General features: G+C 49.0%; 1 protein-coding gene across 1 annotated transcript in view; it reads right to left on the bottom strand.

Moving 5' to 3' along the window:
• TNS1 (tensin 1) overlaps positions 1-25240 on the bottom strand; it is a gene marked incomplete in the record, with an annotated part of 1098810 nt that overhangs the window by 134372 nt on the left and 939198 nt on the right. The window contains 1 exon segment of the mRNA XM_029605104.1: positions 19907-21673. Coding sequence (XP_029460964.1) covers positions 19907-21673 — 1767 coding nt within the window.

Below are 25240 nucleotides of genomic sequence, written 5' to 3'. Positions count from 1 at the left end.
GCGGAGTCTGACCCTCAGCCAGACCTGCACGCCCATGGCAACCAGCAACGCAATGTTGGTTGATGAACGGTCCTCCGACTGTTCCAAGCCCTTTCGGACCTGCCGCTGGGTAACGGCAAAGGGCGGCAGGCTGGACAGAGGACGAGGGCAGACAGAGTCCTTAGTACACGGAAGACATCTTAGACGAGGGCTGGTGCAGACATCGTAGACAAGGGCTGGTGCAGAGACATCAGAGATGAGGGCTGGAAGGAAGATATGGGCACTGACCCTCAGGGCGCCCTACTTAGCCCACCCACGGGACTGAGTCGCGGACCACCCCGTCCCATACGCGCCCTACACAGCCCAGGAAGGCTGGTCGCGGACCACGCTGAGAACAGGAGAGCGCAGGGAAGATCCAGGCGAGAAGGAACTCTGATGCCGGGACCAATGACATCCGAAGCCCCATCGGCTGGCAGGAAGGGAAGCTCCAGAACACAGGGACGAATCCCTCCTGTTGGCCACTCCAGGGCCCAACAGGACAGAAGGCTCAGGAGCCAGACGAAGACATAGGGCAGAACATCCGGAACTGGATCAGGTACAGACATCAAGGCAATATCAGGAACAGACATCAAGGCAGAGACAGGACAAGGAGCCATCAAAGCAAGGCCGACCACGGAGGACCTGGATCGTGAGAGGTTACAGGCAACTGTAGAACCCAATCTGAAGGCAAGTAGGAAGTGAAATGAGAGTCCTTTTATACTGCAGGATGTAGGCAACTCCCTGGGAGGAGTTTACCTGGACCGGCCCTTGCTGGCCTTATAACTGAGACGGAGAGCTGCGGGCCGGCCCCTAGGGAGAAGGGTGTGGCCGAACAGGAAGTCCAAACGCAGCCTAGGCCTCCCAGGCCCTGGAGCAAGTCCTGGATGGTGCACAGGCGAGGCCCTGGCTTCGGAGCGGCCTCCGGAGGGAAGGTGAGATACCTCCTGTAGCGCAGCAACAGGGGGGATCGTAACAGTTAAATAAATAATAAATAAATAGTTCTGAAAATCAGCGCTAAGAGCCTAACATTCTCACCCTGCCCCCCCACGGCCACGCACATTTGGGAGTCTAATGAAATCAGAAGCCGTCTGGGTTTGCTCGGACACCTTTAATTGATCGTCTCCCTATTCCGGTAGTGGCAGATTGTGTCGACCTAGTCAAGAACACAGTAACCACCCTCGGTCAACTCAAATTCTTTCATCATATTTTCAAACTTACGCGGACTTCATATTTCTTTCTGAGATTTATACATCGACTTCGGCCTTTTTTTTTTTTTTGGACTGTGCCGATCTAAAAACGTTAACTCGCTTTCTGGTTCTCTCCAGACTGGACTACTGTAATGCCCTTTTGCGTGATCTTTCTACTGTGCAAATGAAACGGATTCAAAATAGCACAGAACACCGCCGCCAAGGTCGTCATTGTTGAACTCAAATTTGAACATGTTGCCCCTCTTTTGGTCGCGCTTCACCAGCTCCCAGGGTCCCACCTAACATTCAAAGCTTGGCGGTGGGGCACTCCGTTATGCCTTTCCTCTATTATTTATTTTTTATTTATTTAAAAACTTTTCTATACCGTCGTTCAGTAAATTAACCATCACAACGGTTCACTTAAAGGCACATATAGTAATAGAAATTAATTAGGATAGCTAAAACATTATAGAGGTGCCAAAAATCTACTCTCTCATTCCTTGAGGTCCTCTCAGCAGGAGCTTTTAGTAACTCCTGCTGTCAGAGAAACTCCTCTCCAGAGCCTCCAGAGATCACTTGAAATTTAGAAAGGTCCGTAAGGCCCATTTGTCTTCTTGCAAGCTGCTTTTTAGTTTTACACTCTTTCCTACATTTATTTTGACTTATTTTATTGATTATTCTGCCATGTTTTTGGTTTTTAATATGTTTTACTTGTTTTGCATTTTATTATTTATGTTATTTTATCTAAGATTTGTATAAGTTGTTTTTATGTTATATTTTAGCTAGTTTTATTTTGTCAGTTATTTTAATTTGATATGTACATCATTCTGTTTTACAAATGTAATAAGTTGCAATCAATCAAGAAATAATAAACATAATGAAACTAGGAACATAAATTTAAGCATATTTTGAAAAGGGCCAATTTAGAAGTCTAAACCCTAAGTGGCTACAGGATCAGAGTGGGGAAACAAAGCACTGATTTTCAGCACTAGGCACCTTAGTATCCTAAATCTAGTCAAATGAATGGCAGGCTTAAACATATGTGAATTTTCAGCAGAAAATTTAGGATGCTACGTTCAGCTGCAACAGGCGTCTAACTCACCCCTAGATTCATCAAAATGCTACAATTTCGCATGGGTAACGCTTGCGATAAGAAAAAGGGGTGTGTTTATGATAATTTTAGAATTATAATGGGGTACTATCAAGCTAAGGCGAGAGAACATTGTAGAAATCTCATCTTTGTGAGACTTTCCTCACTCCGAAGGACGTCAAATCTTCACTGAGGTGTACTGTGTTGTACGTACGTCTCACTCTGCATGTCTAACTGGCCCCTAAACCACCACCAGCACTTCACCTATTTAGCTGGCCTTCCTATAGTGATAGAAATAGTTGAATACTGTGAAGGCCTCCCGAGAGGTGTTCGTTCTCTCTCTCTCTCTCTCTCATTGATCCTGCCCCTTTCAAAAATGTGCATTTGTGCCGCTCGGTACCAGGACTATCGCGTGCGTTATGCTATTATCACGGGCGTTAACGCCATAACACATTTTGATGAATGACCCTGTTAGGATCCTAACATAGGAGCCTAAATTTAGAGGCTCAGCTTTTTTCGAATGTTGGGCTTCTTAGTATTTTTTGCCGCGCTAAGGTATGGAACATCAATTAGATGAAGCATTTCCCTGAAAAATGAACGTGTTGTATCTCATCCGTCTGGTGCTTCTGCGTCCCTTACGTCTCATTAACTCCGTGGGCAGCCTCAGCTACTTGCAGGACCGATCCAGCTGAGGAAAATCAACACCAACCCGGGCTGGTGTTGATTTTCTAATAAAATCCAAAGACGTGACAAGGCTCGGTATTAAGGTGCATACAGTTTCGCAGACTTCCCCAGCCCAACTTCCCCGGGATCTGCTATACTTGGGAAAGTCTTCACACTCTTGGGCTTGGGCAAAGCACTTTCTGGGTACCAAGAGAGCAGCAATAAAATCATCTGGTGAGCAAGTGACTGGCCGCCAGGCCGCCATGCTGAAACTCACACAAGGCACGAGCACCAGCAGAACCACAGAAACTCCTCATGCTTGGACTTATCCACCTAATGCACAATCGTATCCTTTCCTAGAACCAGAGTCTGGGCTGTGATGTCAGTAGGTCAGGGTCTAAGAGATCAGGTCATGATCAGCATTCTGTGCTGCACAGGGCACCACGTTCAGCCATGCAATGTTTCCAGCACCTTACAGGCCAATATCTCATTTCTGTAAGAGGGCCTCTTGTGACATACACGTTATTGAATGGAAGACAATGAAACAAACCGTTTGTACTTCTGGTCACATCTGCAGTTCTTTGGTAACCTGGCCATATTTCCCTAACCCTCCAGGAGCTGTCACGTTAAAGTATCTCATGGTTGCAGGATGCAAGCGACCCAGGGTCCTTATGGTGCAACAAATGTCACCGTACACGTTGCATGAACCTGGCAGAACCCATGCTTTATGGGGGAACCTGGGACTCTGGGAACTTGTAGAGGAGCAGCTGGAAGAGTGAAAATGAAGGACCAACTCTAGAAGTTACCATTCAAACTGTCCATACGGAGATAACGAGCATGGGTACATTTTACCCACGGGATATACACCAGTTCTCAAGGAGTCAGCTTGCCATAGACACAAAGCGCCCATGGTCCCTTGCACCTTTTAGTGCAGGGCGATGTGAAAATGCAATCCACTTGTGCACGTTTCCTGAATGTACTCGCAGGAAGGGCTCCGCTCCCACAGGGTGGAAGATGGCAGACTTTTAGTTGCCCTGCGGGTGGGCAGTGTTCAGAGAGACCATTAACAGGGGCAAGTCACTCGGAGCATTGTCCGCCCTACTGCTAGACTCCGTGTACTAAGACTTGCTGGAAGCCCTGGTGCAGATTTCTATTACGCATGCACTGTGACTGGTTCAGCGCTCTGCAATTAAACCAGTAAAGGTGGATTTTCACAACACTGCGTGCATAAACTACAGCATATACTCGTGTAAGCAGCCTACGCTCGCGTATTTTATTACAGTAGAAAACATGCACATATTTTCACTTTTGCGCGCACAGACGCATGCGTGTACAAAAGAGACGGTCTGGGGTTTTCCTGAGTGGGGCTAACAGTTATGCGCATGAATTACTATTTTAGAAGACACTTACAAGAAGCAGCGATGTAAGTGCTGTGATCATTAGACCCGCCCCCCCCATGACATCACTAACATCGGACAGTTAAGACAGCCTCAACACCAGGCATCGTGCGCCGAAGGGGCGCGACAAACTTTTGTGCACACCTTTGTGTATATGTAAAAATTTATTTTTATGTTTCCTTTGTTAACTAAGCTGTTTCATTGTATTCGACTAAGGAATTTTTTCCTGCTTTTTCTGTTTCACTGTAAACCGGCATGATTTGCATTTAATGCAAGAATGTCGGTATATAAAAGTTAAAAATAAATAAATAAATAAAATATTTTCCATCTGCTCATTATCTGGCGTGTTTACTGTGTAGCATTGCCTGGGTGGGAGGTCAGGCTCGATGACCTGGAGAAGGAACTGCGCTAATTGGTAAAGCTGGTTAATTTCCTCGATGCATGCAGGTTTTCAAATTGCCCAGCCTACGCATGTAAATTGGAACTCGCGCAAGGAAGTCCTGGTTCACTCTAACGCACAAAATATACGCACGAATATATTTAAAAAAGGGTGGGTGAAGCAGGCGCATTCAATCCATTCTTATACGTGGATAAGCGTGTATGTTGCGTGGTACAATTACGCCCATTTTATTAAACGCGCACATATCCTATGCGTGTATTTTAATATACTACAGCAGATATGTGCATAGCCACACACACATGGAAAGACCGCCATGCACAGTTGACTGAAAGTTATCCTCCTCACGAGCGCTGGCCCAGTTTCCGAGAACTCCGTGTCCTGCGCACTTTCGTACAGTCCAGTGGTTTACAATCATGCTCATTTAAATTAAAGACCTGATAATCTGAGTTTCTCGCACTTCTCCCAACATCACTATCTACCCAGAAACGCTAATAACCAAGGAGTAACCAGCTCTGAACTGATCCAAATTCAACAAAATAACAAGCATTTGTTTTGTTTTGTTTTTTGTATAGGCAAACCACTTCCCGCTATCCAGAAACAGCCACCTCTTGGTTACATAGCGATGAAAAGATGTTCAACTCTTGCAACCCCATGTGACATCTGCAGGGGATCGTGGAGAAAGCATGACAGGGCTGGGCGCACGTCAGCTCAAGAGTTACCAAGGTCAAATAAAGCGTGAATGGCAGAGCCCAGCGGCCGTGGCACTCTGCGCTTGGCTGTCAAAGTGCTCCTGGACTGCAGAGGGAATTTTACCCCCTGGATTTCCCATGCCAGCCTGGCACAAGCTCCGAGAACGTCTCGGGCTCGGAGCCACGGCCCACGCATTAGTCAGACACTCGGGTGCTTATGTGAGAGAGAGAGAAAGAGAGAGCGGAGCATGCAGGCGGTCAGGGTGCAAAGCCATGCCCGATGGAGAGCTGAGAGAAGAAAAATGAAAAAACGGGATGCAACCAACCAGCAAAGGAGGAGGACCGCTGTCTGTGCAGAGGAGGGTGGGGGGTGCTTATGCTTTTCCGGATGGTCCGGAGTTTGGCGTTGTACTCTGGCAGGGCAGCAAGGAGCCGCAGGATGGAAGTTAAAATGAAGAGGGTTGGGAGGCGTGACCCAGACAGGAGAGAAATTCCACCATGATGAGAGAGAGAGACAGACAGACAGACACACACACACACAGCAACAAAAAATGGAAAGAAAGAAAAAAAAAAAACAAGGAAATATTAGTTGGAAACTTGAAGTGAATGAACTTTTCCGTCGGCGATTTTTGAGCCTACACTGGGCACCTGATGCACTTATTGCTACCGTTATCAATCATCACGATACACGCTATTTACATATCAATGTATAAAGGGGGATCGATGCTTACACAGCCATGCGCATGGTATATTCCAGGCCCAGCAAAGCCTGCGAGCACTCGGAGAAGCCACGCAGCATTTCATCGCAATATATGGGAGGAAGCCCTGCACAGCTCCAGCCCGGGGCACTTCCAAGCTAGGCCTGCCAGGCTCCCCTCTTCCTGAAAGCCTTGGATTTCTGGACCCGGCGGGCTGTCCCATCCTTCTCGCTACTGAAGAAGAGGGTCTCTTGTTGCAGACCAAACCTTCCCCTGCTCTATAGACTTGGACAAACGTCCGCGTGCACAGTGAGGCACTCGTGCAGGCACTGGAAACAGCAAACTATGCAGGAAGGCCTTAACAGGCACATCAAGGTGTTAGCGTGTGAGCCCGCCCGTGCAAAGCAGGCGCTCCCAAATGCTTGGCAAAAAAAATGTGCTATGCTCGCCTTCCATGCTATTTATCGAGCGCTCGATAAACGGCCTCGGGTTCGTTTCTGCTGGGGACCTGGATTTTACCACCTACCATGCACGGTACCATTTGAAAGCCGCACTGTTAACCAACCTCCCTGTGGTAAGACCAAGTCCCATCTAGGATATCCCCATCCTATACGCCTCCTACCTTGATCATAACCCCCCCTCTGTGACTTTCCTCCTCGCCCCAAGTCAGCAGAACCCCTCCCTCGGCAGCTCTCCATGTCCAAAGGCCCCGGCCATCTGAAAACGCTCCCGAGTGGCCCCCCTCCCCCAAACTCATCTCTTCCCCCAGCACCCCCCCCCCCCCCCAGAGAGTCTCAGGTCTCCCTTAGTGTCAGTATTCACTGTTTTCTAAGGCAGACAAGAGGGGATCGCTGTCCCTCCTGCCCGGGAAGACCTGGGATCACCCGGGAGGAGGAGGTCACCTTATGAAGGGGGACTGGGAAGTGACCCGCGGCCCTTCTGACACGGGGTCTGCTGACTTGGGCCTCAGGGGGGCCTTTTCATACTGAGGGGAATCTTCCGACAGGGCGTGAGGCTCCCTCTAATTCGGGGGGGGGGGGGGGCCTTAGAAATGGAGAGGGGCTACTAACTCGGTCGGGGAGGTTGTCATCCCCGCAGGAGGGGAGGGAGGGAGGGATGGAGAAGCCCCAGAAGGGTGGGAGGAAATCCCCCTGCTAAGCAGCTCATTTGTTTTCAGCCGGTTTGGCAGCGAGGATTTCAATTGGTACCAGCCTGCACAATCGGGTTTTTTTTAAGGGTTACCTACTCAAACATTTTGCATTGCACTTTAAAGAGAGTTTTGCATGCATGTTACATTTTTTTGTGAGCTCAGGCTAAACCTGTCAGGTTTGACATCCATGTTTTGTCTGTTTAATATTGGTTTATTTTCTGTTTTTATGATTGGTAAGAACATAAGAAATTGCCATGCTGGGTCAGACCAAGGATCCATCAAGCCCAGCATCCTGTTTCCAACAGAGGCCAAAACCAGGCCACAAGAACCTGGCAATTACCCAAACACTAAGAAGATCCCATGCTACTGATGCAATTAATAGCAGTGGCTATTCCCTAAGTAAACTTGATTAATAGCAGTTAATGGACTTCTCCTCCAAGAACTTATCCAAACCTTTTTTGAACCCAGCTACACTAACTGCACTAATCACATCCTCTGGCAACAAATTCCAGAGCTTTATTGTGCGTTGAGTGAAAAAGAATTTTCTCCGATTAGTCTTAAATGTGTTACTTGCTAACTTCATGGAGTGCCCCCTAGTCCTTTTATTATTCGAAAGAGTAAATAACCGAGTCACATCTACTCGTTCAAGACCTCTCATGATTTTAAACACCTCTGTCATATCCCCCCTCAGCCGTCTCTTCTCCAAGCTGAACAGCCCTAACCTCTTCAGCCTTTCCTCATAGGGGAGTTGTTCCATCCCCTTTATCATTTTGGTTGCCCTTCTCTAGTGCAACTATATTTTATTTGTAAACCGCACAGAACCTGGGATAGTGCAGCCTAAAACATGCCTAATAAACAAAAACTCTTTATAGCCTGAGTTTTACTGCATGGGTCCCTCCCCGTCCCAGTGAAAACTGCTCCACTTCCCAAAATACTGCAACGCCTTTTATTGAGGCCGTGTGACAATGGTGCAACAACTGCTGTTGGTTTGTAGATGGAAATCTGGCTACTCATCTGCCCAGGGCCACTCTGTGCATGTCTTTCCATTTTACATGTTTGCGTTGCTATTTCAGTTTATGGTCCAGCATTGCTCTGTTTTTAGCCAGGGTCCGAAAGTCACAGAGAAGGTCAGTGGCTATGGGAAGTCACATTCCTATCCGCAGACCTCCACATTAAGCAGGTGCTCCTGGTAGTCGCCTGAGCTTTGCGGAGGCAGCACATAAATCCTAGTATTGAAATCAGTAATCAAAATGAACCCCCTGGTCTAAGACAGATCTTAATGTAACGGCACTGGATGTTTCACGTTTTCTATAGTCCCAATGGTTGCAAACAGAGCTGGTGGTGGATTATACTACCAGGCAGGGCCAGTCATCCTAGGTGCACAGAAGGAGGCTTATTCTAATTGGTACAAGACTTACTTCCATCTAAAAAGTACAGTTCCAAGTAAAACCTTTTACATGCTCCTCTATCAGACATTATTTGCTGGGAAAGACTGAAACGAACCAATCTGAATCCCCAATATTTGGCTATGCTGAATGACTTAACGTTGGCCCACATCATGGAAGGCTTGAGTTCTGGTGAGGCCCCCCCAGCTGAGGGCTCCAATACCGGGGGACAAGGCATCAGCCCGTGCACATGGCCTGCTGTAATCCTGTCCTGACGGGTCAGGACGCTCCCCGGGTTTTACGGGGCAGCATAACAGGCTGCGGAAGAGCCATCTAATGCTCAGTCAGTTGAGGTCAAATCTGAAGAAGACGTACGGGGAATCTTCCAGCCCCTCTGGCAAAACAAACCAGCCTAATTTCTTCCTTCACCTCTCATAATTCTGAGAATCAGTAAAGAAATACAAATGTAAAAAATCATCCTTTTTCAGAAGAGCTTTTAGAGATCCCGTTGAAACGTAGCCGCTGCATTTCTCAGATTTTGTTCTCTCTCCAGGCGATTTCAAACCCAGTTCAGAAACTCACCTTTCTGAATCTGCTTTTAAAACCCTAAGCACTTCCCTATAATAAATACGGCCCCTTCGCAGACTCATTCGTATGAGTTTGTCTTGACTAAATCGTAAGCTCCACGGAGCAGGAACTGTTCTACACAACCTTTGTCTAGCAGCGCTTTAAAAATGATAAGTAGCTAACAGTAATAGGATTTCTCCAGTTTGCAGCCACGACCCCTCCGTCTACATTATGGCCGGTGACTTTTGATTGGCTAAGGTCTGGAAATATTACATATTCTCTGGGCAGAGACAGAAGCACGGCGGCTCCGACTCAGGAACGCAGTTTACGACCAGACAGGATGAGGGCGGGCGGGACATTTTTATGAACCGGGGCGTTTCTTCTTCCTCCTGTTACAGCTGGCTGGGTTTTCTCCCCTAATATCCCCTCTCCAACCCAACCCATCTCCACTGCCACAGTCCCAAGCCATGGCTCCCTCTAGGAGCCGGCTAACGTGACTCCTAAGTCTTGCCACTAATGGCTGAGACCCTCCCCCCTCTCCTCCTCCCCCACATCCAGGGGCTGTGAGCACTGCCTCCATGGTGTCCACAGCCCCAGCCTGCCCAGGAGTGCTGACCCAGGAGCTGAACCCTGCTCACGGTCAGGACAGTCAGCTTATCACATGCTGTGATGTTCCTACCAGGCACGACCGCCTTAAGGATTCCTCTCGCTGATGGAGGGTAAACGTGCTGGATAATTCTGTCATAAATCTGATTTATGAAAATATAGATTTCCGCATGCAAAAATGTATGAGCAGTATCTCAGTCTATCTATATATATATATAGAAAGACAGATCTTGTGGGGTCGGGGCGGGAGCAGTGGGATTCACAGTTCTTTATCAATACATTTGTAATATGCTGGTTCCCCAGGGCGTTTATGAGCGGGTTTGGCAGAGCATTAATGATTACTGTAAAGTTATATCGGTGTATACTGTGTTTAAAAGAAAATTGGTTCTTACCTGATCATTTTCGTTCCTGTAGTACCATGGATCAGTCCAGACTCCTGGGTTTTGCCTCCGCACCAGCAGATGGAGACAGAGAAGGTTCTGACAGACTCTGCCTTATGTACCTAGGTGCCACCCACAGCCTGTCAGTATTACTCAGTGTCAAAGCAGGATAGTTGCAATCTAAACTAACTATATACAATAACCGTAAACTTGAATGGAGCATTGACCCCAACTGTAAACCAGACCCAGTAAATAGGGTAACACCAATTGTTCTGCAGATGAGAAAAACACAAACCCAATGCCGATGAAGCGGACTCTCCATTACCTCTAAGCAGTAAACGGGTGGGATTCTGGACTGATCCGTGGTACTACAGGAACGAAAATTATCAGGTAAGAATCAATTTTCTTTTCCCTGTATGTACCCGGATCAGTCCAGACTCCTGGGATGTACCAGAGCTCTACTTACTTGGGATGGGAACCGGAGAGGCCCGCTCTGAGCACACCTTCTCCAAAATTAGCCACCCCTGGCGCTTGGACATCAATCCGGTAATGCCTCACAAACGTATGCAAACATTTCCATGTAGCCGCCCTACAGTTCTCCTGAGGAGAAATCTGCTGACATTCTGCCCAAGAAGCCACTTGAGATCACGTCAGATGTGCCCGCAGACCCACTGGCAAGGGCCGACCACGGAGCAAATATGCGGAATTAATCGCTTCCTTCAGCCACCTGGCTATCGTGGTCTTAGAGGCCATATTACCTCGCTTTAGACCACGCCAGAGCACAAAGAGATGATTTGAGACTCGAAAATCATTAGTAACATCCAGATAATGGAGCAGAGCCCTGCGAACATCCAACTTCTGCAGATCCCGAGAAAGAGGATCTGACTTATCCAGACCGGAAAAAGACAGAAGCTCCACAGATTGATTCAAATGGAACAAAGAAACCACCTTTAAGGAACCGTACGTAAAGAGATACCCGAATCTGAGATCCTCAAGAAAGGTTCCCTACAGGACAACGTCTGCAGCTTGGAAACCCGGCGAGCCGAAGAAATCGCTATCAAAAGACCACTTTTAGCGTTAAATCCTTCAATGTCACCCTTTTCAGGGGCTCAAAGGGCGGCTCGCACAGAGCTTTGAGTACTAAGTTCAAATTCCAAGATGGACATAGTGAAGTCACTGGAGGCCGCAAATGCCTTGCCCCCCTAAGAAAGTGAGAGACATCCGGATGCGCAGCCAACGCTATGCCCTCAATGGCACCCCATAAAGAACCAAGAGCTGCCACTTGAACTCTCAAGGAACTACAGGACAAACCCTTCGCTATTCCTATCTGAAGGAAACACAGGATATCTGACACGGAAGCTTGGGTGGGCACAACCTCCCGAGCCATGCACCACGACTCGAAATCTTTCCAGACAAGAACATAAGATAAAGAAGTAGAAGTCTTATGAGATCGCAAGAGAGTAGTAACTACCGCATCAGAATAGCCTTTGCCCCTCAGATGCTGCCTCTCAAAAGCCATGCCACTAGACAGAAGCGATCGACCTGGTCGAAACAGACGGGCCCCTGATGGAGCAGATTCGGGAGCAAGGGAAACCGCAGGGGACCATCCACTGCCAGATTGAGAAAATCCGCGAACCACGGCCTTCGCGGCCACTTAGGAGCTACCAAGATCACCTCTGCCGGGTGCTTCTCTATTCGCCGAAGTACTTTGCCTATTAGAGGCCAAGGAGGGAATACATACAGTAGAACCGTCGGTCACGGAAGAACCAGAGCATCCACTCCTTCCGCTGCTTTGTTCCTGCGGCGAGCAAAGAAGCGTGGGGCCTTGGAATTCTTGAACATTGCCATCAGATCCATGTGAGGGACGCCCCACCTGTCGCAGAGGAGTTGGAAGGCTTTGTCCGCCAGCTCCCATTCGCCTGGATCTAGATGATTCCGACTTAGAAAATCCGCGTGAACGTTGTCCACCCCAGCAATGTGGGATGCGGTTATGATGAGGAGATGTTGTTCTGCCCAGCCTATTAACAGACGAGCTTCTTCTGCTACCGGATGACTTCTGGTGCCTCCCTGCTGATTGATGTAAGTCACTGTGGTCACGTTGTCGGACAGCATCCTGACCGACTTCCCCTTGATCAGTGGGAGGAATGTCTGCAGCACCAGGCGTACTGCTCTGGTCTCCAGACGATTGATGGACCACCGAGATTCTTCCGGAGTCCACTGCCCCTGCATAGAGTTCTGCAGGCAAACTGCACCCCAGCTGGAGATGCTGGCATTTGTGGTCACCACCATCCAATCCGGAACCACCAGAGGAACTCCTCTGCGCAAATTGTCTGAGAACAGCCACCAATGCAGACTGGAACGAACGGAGTCCGTCAGAGGCAGGCACTGATTAAACTGTTTGGAGACTGGGCTCCAGCGGGAAAGCAAAGCTGACTGTAAAGGTCACATATGAGCGAAGGCCCAGGGCACCAGCTCCAGAGTTGAGGTCATAGACCCTAGAACTTGCAGATAATCCCAGATCTTCAGTCAAACCTTGGAGAGTAGTATCTTCACCTGACCCTGCAACTTGGCAATACAGTCGGACGTGAACGAGACCGTTCCTTGCCGAGTGTCGAACAAAGCTCCCAAATACTCCAACGATTGGGAGGGGGATCAGGTGACTTTTGGACATATTGACCACCCAGCCGAGCGTCTTCAAGAGCTGCAACACTCGCTGGATTGCTGCGTGGCAAAGAGCTACCGACTGTGGCCGAATCAGCCAATCGTCCAGGTAGGGATGCACTAACAACCCCTCTCTGCGGAGTTGCACTGCCACTACAACCATGATCTTGGTAAAAGTTCTGGGCGCTGTAGCGAGACCGAAGGGCAGAGCCTGAACTGATAATGGTGCCCCAGCACTGCGAATCTCAGGAACTTTGGTGATCCTTCCTGATCCCAACAAGCAAATATGCTTCCGTGAGATCCAGAGATGCCAGGAACTCTCCTGGATGGACGGATGCGATTACCGACCGGAGTGTCTCCATGCGAAATCGGGGGATCCGCAGACATCTGTTGACCCGCTTTAAATCGAGAATAGGCCGGAAGGACCCCTCCTTTTTCAGAACTACGAAATAAATGGAATAACAATCTCTGCGGCGTGCTGAGGAAGGAACCGGGACAATGGCGCCCAGGTCGAGCAGGCGTTGCACTGTCAGTTTTACCGCTCGACATTTTGCGGCATACCCGCATGGAGAGACCAGAAACTGTTGGCGTGGCTGGCTTGCAAAATCTAAAGCGTAACAGTCTTTTATCACGTAACTGTCTTTTATCACGACTAGATTTTAGTCCATTCCTCATAAAACAGGGGCAGTCTGCCTCCTACCATTGGAATCGAGGAATGAACCAGCTACCCATCATTGTGAAGTTTTTCCGCTCTGAGCAGGCTGGGAGTTACCGGTTCTACCAAAACATCGCCCGCGAAAGGACTGAGGCCAGGATTGCTGCCATCCAGCATTCTGTTGGAACGAAGACGTGGGCGCTCGGGGCGTTCGAATACTACGACCACTGCGAAAGCGAGACCTAGAAGAAAACGATCCTCTCGACCGTGGTCTGTCTTCTGGGAGACGATGAACCTCATTCTCTCCCAAGGATTGTATCATGTCTTCCAGCTCCTTGCCAAAGAGCAACTTACCTTTAAATGGGAGAGAGCCCAACTGCGACTTTGAAGACACATCCGCTGCCCAGCTGCACAACCACAATAATCTTCTAGCCGAAACCACTGAGACCATGGACCGGGCAGAACTCTGCAAGAGATCATAAAGAGCATCTGCACTATACACTATGACTGCTTCCAGGCGCCCTGCCTGATGAAATTCTTCCTCAGAGAGAGACTCATTGGCCTGCAGCTGCTGCACCCAGCGGAGCCCAGCTCTCAAACTGAAATCACTACACATCGCTGCCCAGACCCCCAGCGCTGAGACCTCAAAGATCCTCTTCTGCTACATCTCAAGCTTACAATCTTGTAGACCGTTGAGAGCCATACCACCCGTAACTGGGATAGTCGTTTTCTTTGTAACCGTAGCCACGGCTGCGTCCACCTTCGGGACCCGGAGAATTGCCAGAGCCTCCTCTGGCAGAGGATAAAGCTTATCCATAGCTTTTGTGACCTTAAGCCCCATATCTGGGGTGTCCCATTCCTATAGAGTAGATCCGTCGGGGGGAAATGGAAAGGAAACGCTGTAGGAGGGCCCCTCAGACCCAATAAAATTGGGTCCATAGACCCTAAGGGCACCTGATCCTGTGCCGTCTCAATGCCCAAGTCCTTCAGGATCGCGGGGATAAGAGGTGGCAGCTCATCCCTCCGGAACATCCTTACTACCTTAGGATCGTCTCCATCCATGCCATGGGCCTCTCATGCAGCACTCTGCTGCTGGTCCCCATCACCCTCTACCCCCCCCTCAGGGAGGGGTGGCCAGGTCCTGATCCTCGTGGTCCGCAGAAACATCAGAGGACGAATCAGAGTCGTCCTGAGGTGCCATGGACCTCAAGGGCCGCTTAGCCTTAGGAGCTCCTTGATCCGCTCTGGCCTTGGACCATTTTCGGGGCCTAGAAGACAGAGGAGATGAACTCCGCTCCTTGCCCTGCTTTTTTGAGGCTCACCTGGCCTTAAAGGCCTTTTGCAATAATAAAACAAAATCCGAGTTAAAAGACGAGGAGGAGGAGGAATCCTCCCCCTCTGTAGGGACATCCCCCAGTAAAAAAGGCTCAGGACACGCCGATTTTGACACCCCCCCACCACCCCGCGGGCGGGCGCTGAGGCGAAAGTGCCGGTGGTAAAATGCTATCCCCTGATGTGACCGGCTCTGCCACGCCAAAATTTTCCAAAATGGCGCCCGTTCCCATGCTCAGCGGGAACAGGGCAGAAGAAAACTCAGGTAGCTTTCCAAACGTGCCAGAGACAGAAGTTACGCGCAGCATGACACCCCCTCCCCGCCAGCGGTTCTCGAAGTGCCCTGTCCCCCCGGCAGGCAAGCGGAACACAAATTGTCTCTAGACAAACGGATACACACCGAGCCGCATGCGCGACACGCTGACCTCCGCGGGAGAGAGAACTAAAAATAACCACTATCGAAGTGAAGGGAGAGCCGAGACACAGAGCAAAGGTTCTTAGTATTTTTTTTTTTTTTACTTGCCCAGTCCAGGTGAGGTCCTGTCGCTAGGTCTCCTGGGGTGAGTGAGCTGGGCTCCCCGGTGTCAACCCCTAAGCTGCTATCGGGTCCTCGACCACAGCCGCAGTTGCCTCACTAACCAGAGGGAATTGGCTCTTCCCTGGGAGGCTGAGGAGATCCTTTGCTGTAAAGATGTCTCTGTTCTGTTTTTTGTTTTTTTTTTATAGAATAACTTTCCTCCAATTGAAATTAAAAGCAAGCCCAAAATTTACCTTGGCCATCTGAAGCTAACTAATAACTATCCAAAATAATCACAGAGCGTGGGTTAAGCACTCCTACCATCTGCTGGAGACAGAGTAACACTGACAGGCTGTGGGTGGCACCCGGGTATATAAGGCAGAGTCTATCAGAGCTTCCTCTGTCTCCATCTGCTGGTGCGGAGGCAAAACCCAGGAGTCTGGACTGATCCGGGTAAATACAGGGAACAAGCTAATGCACCTGGTAGTGATGTGAATGGGAAGAAGCTCAATGCCTCACTCCAGGTCTGAATTTCTTGCCTTCCCCACCTCCAGGCTGGCAGAAAGCAGGTGAATCACCAGTGCCCAGGACCTGCTCCAGCCTACGCAGGTCCCGGGCACTGCAGGAATGGCAAATCCCAGGGATCAGAAGTATAAAATTAGCAGTGGCGTATGAAATTCCGTGCATGTCACAGAGAGCTTACCCACTGGAAAACTACGGTGGCAGAGAGAACAGATAAACATCCCCAAAACACACGCACACACGCACGCAGCCCCCTCCAGACACGGCACTACTCACCAGCTGCAGCTCGCAACATCTACTTTCCCCATGCTGTAAACATTTTATTTTTCTAATGCATGGGAAAGACAATACTCAAACCAATAGAGATGAATGCCAGCCAGAAGCATGCCCAGGTTCCCAGGAAAACAGCCTGCGTAAATGACACATTCACAAGGGCACAGGCTATTTTACCCTCTCAGCTGTTCACACAACAGAACAGGTGAAAAATGCACAGGCACATCATGAACTGCCCAGGCGGTCACTCTTTGAAAGTGAGGGTCCATTGCATACTCTAAAACCATACCCTCTTCAAAAGCATAGCCTCTTCAAAAAAAACTGCTCTCTTAAAGGCTATTAAAGGTGCCAAATTCACATCACTGGAATTAAGGTCTTCCATTTATTCTCAGAACATGGATAACGGCAGTGCAAACTTCCCTCACACCCCCACCCACACCCTGCCCCCTCCACAGAACAGATACAGAAAAGCCAGCAGCAGTGCAAACGTCCCTCACACACACCCACCCACACCCTGCCCCCTCCACAGAACAGATACAGAAAAGCCAGCAGCAGTGCAAACTTCCCTCACACACCCACCCACACCCTGCCCCTCCACAGAACAGATACAAAAAAGCCAGCAGCAGTGCAAAGTTCCCTCACACACCCACCCACACCCTGCCCCCTCCACAGAACAGATACAGAAAAGCCAGCAGCAGTGCAAACTTCTCACACACACTCACACACACTGCCCCTCCACTGAACAAAGCTCACATAAACATATATATACACACACCCACACACAGAGAAAAAAACAGATACCTCATACACTGACAGACACCCAACACCCAGACCAACAGAGAGCAAAACAGATACCAGACAAAAACAGAGACCCCAAACACTGACAGACACAATTACCCCATATCTAGACAAACATAGAGAGACAAAAACATACCACACGCAGGCCACAGATACCCCTCAAATAGGCCGATGTGATATCGGTGTGTGTGTTAAACGGGTGCTCATGATTGAGCGCCCGCTTCCTTAACACGCGCTGACCCACCTCTCCCGGATGCCCGATTTAATATTTAAATCACGTGCCACGGTAAAAAGGAGGCGCTAGGAGAAACTGTGCACCCCTAGTGGCTCCTCAGCAGCGGGCGCTCGGGAGAGGTGGCTGTCAGCCAGTTAGGAGAACGGACGCTCAATTTTAGAGCGTCCGTTTTCCTAACCTTTGCTGGCACCCTTTTTTTTATTTATTGTTTTTTTCGGGACATTCTAATTTTTTTTAGTTCTTCCGACTTAATATCGCCATGATATTACTTTGGAAGAAGTACAGAAGAGCAGTATTTTCTGCTTTCCTGTATACTTTTTGGGATCCTCCAAAATTTTTGGGATCCTCGGGGCAGGCGTTCATTTTAGCGAGTAAAAATGTACGCATTGTGTGCACATTTGTTTTTTTACATCGGCGGGAATAGATAATAGCCTCATCAACCTGAACTTGCACGTGATGAGCGCTATTACCTACACGCGTGATTGGACGCACGTTTTGGAAGGGCTAACTCCCATTTTGCATTGGGGGTTATGGACGCACGTCCAATCATGGGTTGAGCCATGCGCTGCAACCAGCACACAGTATCACATCGACCTATAAGAGACATAAACTAAACATCCAGAGAGGCACAGAAACACAGACATAACACACCCAGATGGAAAAACACAGACATAGCATAACCACGGAAAAACACAGACATAACACTCCCAGGCGGAAAAACACAGACATAGCACACCCAGACGGAAAAACACAGACATAGCACACCCAGACGGAAAAACACAGACATAGCACTCCCAGACGGAAAAACACAGACATAGCACTCCCAGACGGAAAAACACACACATAACACACCCAGACGGAAAAACACAGACATAGCACTCCCAGACGGAAAAACACAGACATAGCACTCCCAGGCGGAAAAACACACACATAACACACCCAGACGGAAAAACACAGACATAGCACTCCCAGACGGAAAAACACACACATAACACACCCAGATGGAAAACAGACACAGAGAAACACAGACACAACATACTCAGACAAACACAGGTGACACAGCAGACTCAGAGAAAGACACAGGCAGGCAGACCATATCATACACAGTAACATAGAGCACACACAGACAAAGGCCCACAGACAAACACAGAGATGCACACTCCACACCTCACCCAGACATACTGGTCACACACACACCCACAATGGTAATAGCTGGAAATTTTTTCAAAAAGCTTAGGTGCCAGCAAAAAGATTTTAGGAGCTGAGAAAAACTCCATCCTACCCTGCCCAACCTTTCTTTTCTCACTAACCTTTCCTATTTTTCTCTCTATTTTTGCATTCTTCTGAAGTTTGCTCATCTTTTGCGCTCTCTCATGTTCTGACTTGCTTATTGCCTTTCTTCTCTCTTCCCCATCTCCTCCCTCTCTCCCCTCCACGTCCTCATTCTCTCCTGCTTCTTTGCCTGTTCCCCTCCCCGTCCTCACCACCTCTTTTTTTCCGCAGTGGGGTCACGGCTGTGACCTCTCTCCCTGGGCAGGGACGCAGCAGCAGCGGCGGCAGCGGGAGCTCCTCCTGGACTGAGGCCCGAAGGTGGCAGCTCTTCCTGGGTTGTGGAACGCCACGGTGGCCTTTCCCATGCCCAGTTCTGCCGCAGGGTAAGCAGCTTCCCCACCTGGGCCCAGTGACAGAGACACACGGATAAGCCACGGGCCTGCTTACTCACAGCGATGCCACTACGTTCTGGCGGGGCCCCTCCCTCCTGAGCCTGCAGTGCCTCTATGGCACCCAGACCCCTTGCGTGGCTATTCTTTTTCTTCCCCGATTGGGCAGCCAGTGGGACCCGCTTCAGGATCGTTTCGGCCCCCACCCCAGTTTGCTCATCCCTGCCCTAGGCGTTAAATGCTACATCAGGAGAGTCCTAAATGTAAGCTTAACCTTTGCAGCAGGCGCCAGAGTCAAAAACTGATCCCATGTCTCCAGCTGTCTGCTGAGGTATCCCCTTCCTCCCCCCTCCCTTTCAGGTCCAGCGGTTTCCTCCTGTGCCTTTGGGCTTCCAAGGTCACCTGCAACAGCCTCTATAGGAGAAGTCACTTGCTAGAATCCTGGGCCCTGCAGCATTGCTCCCGCGGGAACCCTGCACGTACAGGACGCATCCCAAGTCGCTCTCCCGCTCCATGCGCAATTCAGTAAACTTTGCCTTGAAAGCAGGAGCCATGAGCAGCTTTACTACGGCACAACCCCTTCCACTACACTTGTGGTTGTAGGGGTTAAGGTTTTACCCCTTCCTATCAGCTTCACGAATATTCGTTACCCGTTTGCTTTGTTACGGAAAAGTTGCCGCACTCGTGCTGACATCAGAAAAGAGTTACACCACAAACTACCTCAGAATTAGGTTGACAAGCTATCCCCGTGGTCTGAATCTTACATAAATGTAGGCTGCAATACCACGTATGCCCTACCTGCCCTGCCCTGCAGAGCATAAGACAGCAGTTGTAATATGGTTTTTACAGAAACGTTTATTTGTCAAGTCAATAAAAACAACAACCTCTTTTCAAAATTCAGTGAAGAAACAAACTAAATTTTCCATACCCTACCATTGATGATGGTAAAAAAAAAAAAAAAAAAAAAGCTTCCATTATGGCATGCAATCACCTGGAAACAGAGAGAAAGCCCAACCTCTTACCTGCTACTCTGTGGGCCACAAGCCCCTCCAGATTGTAGCTTTCCTCTTCTGGGGTGTTGGTAGGGACTTCCATGTTCTCTGCTCCTTTCTGAGGCACCTGGGGCTGCGCGATGACCGCAGGGGATGAAAGGGAAGTACTCAGGGCCTGCTGGAGTCCAGGTGGGATGTAGATGTTTGTAGGGGGCACGGGAGAGGAAGAAGGGCTGCTTGGGCTGTGCCTGTAGCTCCTCATTGGTGATGTGGGAGACGGCTGCTTCTGGTAACCGTAGGGTGAGGGAGCCTCCCTGTAGTCCTGTAAAATGTGCTCTGGCTCACCAATAATACTCTTGCCAACCTGTCCGACTGTTCCTGATGAAAAGACATTTGGCACTTGTTCGGCCATAACCAAAGGCTGGGCAGCAGAGCCAGCGATGTTCTGCATCACATTGGGTGGAGAAGTGATATAGGCATTGCTGGGTCTCTGCTGGGCCATTTGGGGAACTGGCTGGTTATAGGTGGTCAAGACAGGCTGGGCAGACAGAGAGGTGACCACTGGAACGGGCTTTTCATCTCTGGTGGCAGCAGGGACACTCTGAGATTTGTGCATCTGTGAAAAAGAAGGATCAAGATCCAACATCAGCATGTTAAGTGCTTCAATAGACTGCTCAATCTCTTGTTGGGAAGCCACCTTGGGGAATTCAGGGATGCTGTGGCTCTGAGGCACAGACTGGAAAGTGCTCTGATGTGGGCTCTGGCTAGGACTCTGCTTGTCAAGTGCTCCATCTTGCTGATGAGACGGAGATCTGATTCTAACCCCACCTGGCTGCCAGGAAGTAAGTCCCCTCTGAACTGCTTCTCGGCTGCTACCACTCCGGACTGGTGCTTGGGGGAGCTGCGGACCAGTTTCACCCTTTATGGTCTCTGCCGTTGAAAATGACTGGGAACGATTCATGGCATTAGGGTCAAAGTAATACGAGGGCTGTTGTGTTACAGTCGATTGCTCAGGCTGCCCCCAGGTGGGGGCAGGAAAGTTGACGTGGTAAGTTGCCAGACTATCCTGGGCGGATGCTGAGGGACGCATCTCATTCCCTACATCTTGAAGACGACGGCCACCCATTTTTCTCACAGGATTCTGGTTACTGTAAGGGTATCCACCGTTGACCATTGGTTCATTTTCATAAAGCCCACTTTTGTGCAATTTGTCCATCCCATTGAAACTGGATGAGCCATTAGACAAGGAGGGAAGGTTATCCATTCTTGGAGCTTCTTGGTAGCTAATCTCATTCATGTTAGTTGTGCCATCAAAGGATGAGAGTGTTCCCAAACTGCCTATGCTGTGTAAATCCTGGTTGGGAAGGTCATCATCTAGAATGTCTGTTTCTCGTTCTGTAGTGAGAGCTGTAGTTTCCCCATTGACATGAACTTGAGCTGGAATAACATGGAGTACACCTCCAGCCACAGATGTCACTGGGTTGTGATTATGCATCGGCACCTCGGTTTGCAAGCCAAAGCCACTCAGAAGTCGCTCAAGCTGCTGTTTCTCTTCTGGTGTCAAGATTTGATTTGTGGCTGAAGTTGTTGCCTGCTCATCTGTTTTGTCGGTCTTGGTGGAGGCAGTAGAGTTCCCTGAATCACTGCTTACTGAAAGCGTATGCTCAAGGTGGTTGGGCGTAGCAGAGAGTGGGATGCCGTTGGCGTTGACGGTGCTGGTGCTGCCGTGAGTCGAATCTTTCTTTTTGACCTTGGCATACAGACTCCCATCTAATGGCCCCTGAGTGTGTCCAACTTCTGCAGAAAAAGGAAAACAGAAGAAGAATCAGCCATCATGAACTCTCTATATCTTTACAGAGAATAAGCTAAAAGCCCTCTTTATGCATCGGCAATGTTCAGTGTTGAAGTACTGTAATGTCTGCTCAACAGTCCAAAATGATAAAACGACTCTGTGCCAAGACTAAGCTTCTGTTCACGCAAATCACTAAGTGCTCAACTGTGTCTTTGAAAATCAATTTTTCTTCAAACTGTTATGCAAGCTCTTCGTCAAATGCAAAGAACAGTAAATCTTTCCTGATGTTGTTTCAAGCTCCATCATTCTGTCCCAGAAGAGTCTACCCTGGTGCTAGTCACGGCTGCCATGTGGGGAGAGTCGGTAACGTGACTGGGGGCCCACTTTTTAAAACTGTACTCCACCTTAATGTCTCTGTTGGCGATGAAAGGCAGATTATACAAGATTAATAAATAAATAAATTTTAATGCGCCAGATAATGTGTGCTTTGGAATGAGCTAGCAGACCAGCTATAATTGGTTTCATCCCTTCAGAAGAAAAAAAAAACAGAGCAAAATGTCCTGCTGTTTTGTGTCTATTCAGTGTTTGATTACTCAGAGAAAGGGCTGTTTTATTAACACATTTGTTAATAAATTTGTTTTTGCTGGGAGAGAAGATTTCCTATCAGTCAAATATCAGGGCATGGGGAGCTGAGCTGTACTTTCACACAGGTTACGATGTCCTTCGGATGTGCTGAAAATTAAGGAGGCCATGTTTTAAAGCTTAGCCAGGCCCTATGTATGGAGTTATGTGTGAAAGGTGTCTGTCCGTGCTTTCAGCCTCTTTAAATCAGGTGCGTAAGTTCATAATATACATTCATTTCACCGCATAAAAAAGAAAAGGCAGACATTCAAAACCTAGCCATGCTTGGTTCATTTCAATTGCTTGGAACTCATTAGCAGAACAGTTGAGGCTTCGGGCAGATCCGAGCTCATTTACACAGCTATCAGCTAAGCGGGAGCCACTGGACGCAGGTGGATATTCAGAGCCGCCACTTAGGCGGATAAGTCGAATAGCAACCTCGGGGCATTCTGGAGGAAGGGGTTTCAGGCGTGTGCTGTCAATTTAGATGCATAACTGAAACTTTCAAAAGGTCTGAGGGTAAATGTCATGCTTTTTATGTACTTTGCAATGAGTAGTGATACGTGCGTATGTTTAAGCACATAACAGCCCAATATTCAAATTCAGTTTGGGTGCGTACCTTGGCTCTGACCGTCAGGTCAGTTTTATGCGTGTTTTGTCAGTATGCACATAGCCGTAGTTAGGAATGGTACTGAAGATGTGGCGAGAGCCAGGTGACCGCTCAACCATGAGTGTCCGGGCATCATTTTCCACAGAGTCTTTCACTCACAAAAGTCATTCTGCAAATCCAGCCAAGGTTTGGTGCTGGCCAAAACTTATTATTCCCATCAGAAAGCCGGCACATAAAATGATTCATCCGTGGTCACTGCCCAGGGAACAGGTGTCAACTTCATTAAAGGCCCCCGTCAGAACTGGCACTGTAGGTGGCAGTCTCCTCAGAGAGATCAGCGAATGCATGGGTATGGAGACCGAATTACTCCAGAGCAATGCTGAGCTACACTGGAAGGGTACTGCAGAGGGCATCAGTATCCAGTGCAACCCACTATGCAAAACAACCCAAATCAGTTGATGAATAAAATGATGAATGCTGGACGACTTCCTCATGTGCACCCCTCCATGTCTGCAACTCTCTGCTTCGTGCCGAGAGACTGCGCCAGTTGCACCCTTTCACTTCTACACCTGTACTGCTGGCCAGAGCTGCCACGTTGCTTTGCAACAAATCCTAAAACTGACCCTGTTGTGATTGTGCACAGTCCTCCCCAATCACCTTCATGCAATAATGAGATGAACCAGCCATGGCCAACCATAGGGGCAGATTTTATAAAAAAGCGCGCGCGTAAACAAAAGTACGCCGGATTTCAATAGATACGTGCGTAGCCGCGCGTATCTGTTAAAATCCGGGGTCGGGGTGCGTAAGGCTGCCCAAAATCGGCACTCTGCGTGCGCCGAGCCGAGCAGCCTGCCTCCGTTCCCTCCGAGGCCGCTCCGAAATCGGAGCGGCCTCGAGGGAACTTTCCTTCCACCCTCCCGCACCTTCCCCTCCCTAGTCCACCCCCCCAGCCCTATCTAACCCCCCCCCCCCCCCCACCTTTGTTTTAAAAGTTACGCCTGCCTCACACACGATTCCCCGGCCCGGGAGCTGTTTCGGAGGCCTCGGCCACGCCCCCGAAACGCCCCCGGGCTGCAGCCATGCCTGTGGCCCCGCCCGTGAATGATGCGCCGGCCGTGACACGCCCCCGATGATGCACCAGCCGTGACACGCCCCCGACACCCCCCCCAGGAAAGCCCCGGGACTTACGCACATCCCTGGGCTTTGTGCGCGCCGGCAGCCTATGCAAGATAGGCTTGGTGCGTGCAGGGGGGGTTTGGGGTAGGTTTTCGAGGGGTTCGCGCATAACCTATGCCCTTACACCTTTGAAAATCTGCCCCATAGTGTCTTGTACTGGGTACAAAATGTCTTGTACTGGGTACAAAATGAGGTGGCAGTCAAAGAAGCAAACAGAATATTAGGAAGGGAATGGTTAATAAATCGGAAATTGTCATAATGCCTCTGTATCGCTCCATGGTGAGACCTTGAATACTGTGTACAATTCTGGTCGCTGCATCTCAAAAAAGATATAGTTGTGATGGAGAAGGTGCAGAGAAGGACAACCAAAATGATAAAGGGGATGGAACAGCTCCCCTATGAGGAAAGGCTGAAGAGGTTAGGGCTGTTCAGCTTGGAGAAGAGACGGCTGAGGGGGGATATGATAGAGGTCTACAAAATCATGAGTAGAATAGAATAAGTAAATATGAATTGGTTATTTACTCTTTCAAAAAATGCAAAGACTAGGGGATACTCCATGACGTTAGCTAGTACGTAGCACATTTAAAACAAATCAGAGAAAATATTTTTTCACTCGGTGGACAATTAAGCTCTGGAATTTGTTGCCAGAAGATGTGGTTAGTGCAGTTAGTGTAGCTGGGTTCAAAAAAGGTTTGGGCGTTAGCAGCATGGGATGTAACTACTCTTTGGGTACTTGCCAGGTTCTTGTGGCCTGGATTGGCCACTGTTGGACACAGGATGCTGGGCTTGATGGACCCTTGGTCTGACCCAGTATGGCAGGTTCTTACGTTCTTACAAAAGTTTGAAAAAGCTCTGGAAGCAGGTCCTCCGTCTTTTTCTCTCTGTGTCCCCTTTCACAAAGTTATGAAACCTCCCCTATAAAACTTTCACGTCTTTTCTCTCTGTTCTCATCCCTGCCCCGCGGCCGCCCATGTTCTGTACCCTCTAGAGGAGACGGAGAGTTTTCGCACAACACTTTGATTTTGTAATTGCAGCTTTGGTTAAAAGTGGTACAGCAGTGAATAAACCGAGCTGAGCATTCAAGGGCAGCAAAGTGCTGTGCAGGCCTCAAGCTCCTGCTGGAGTGTTTGCCAAGAGAGGCGTTAAATCCCAGGGAATTCAGCAC

Source organism: Rhinatrema bivittatum, chromosome 6 (assembly GCF_901001135.1).
Source record: "Rhinatrema bivittatum chromosome 6, aRhiBiv1.1, whole genome shotgun sequence".
NCBI classification, from domain to species: Eukaryota; Metazoa; Chordata; class Amphibia; order Gymnophiona; family Rhinatrematidae; genus Rhinatrema; species Rhinatrema bivittatum.
This window is presented reverse-complemented; position numbering and strand designations above follow the sequence as displayed.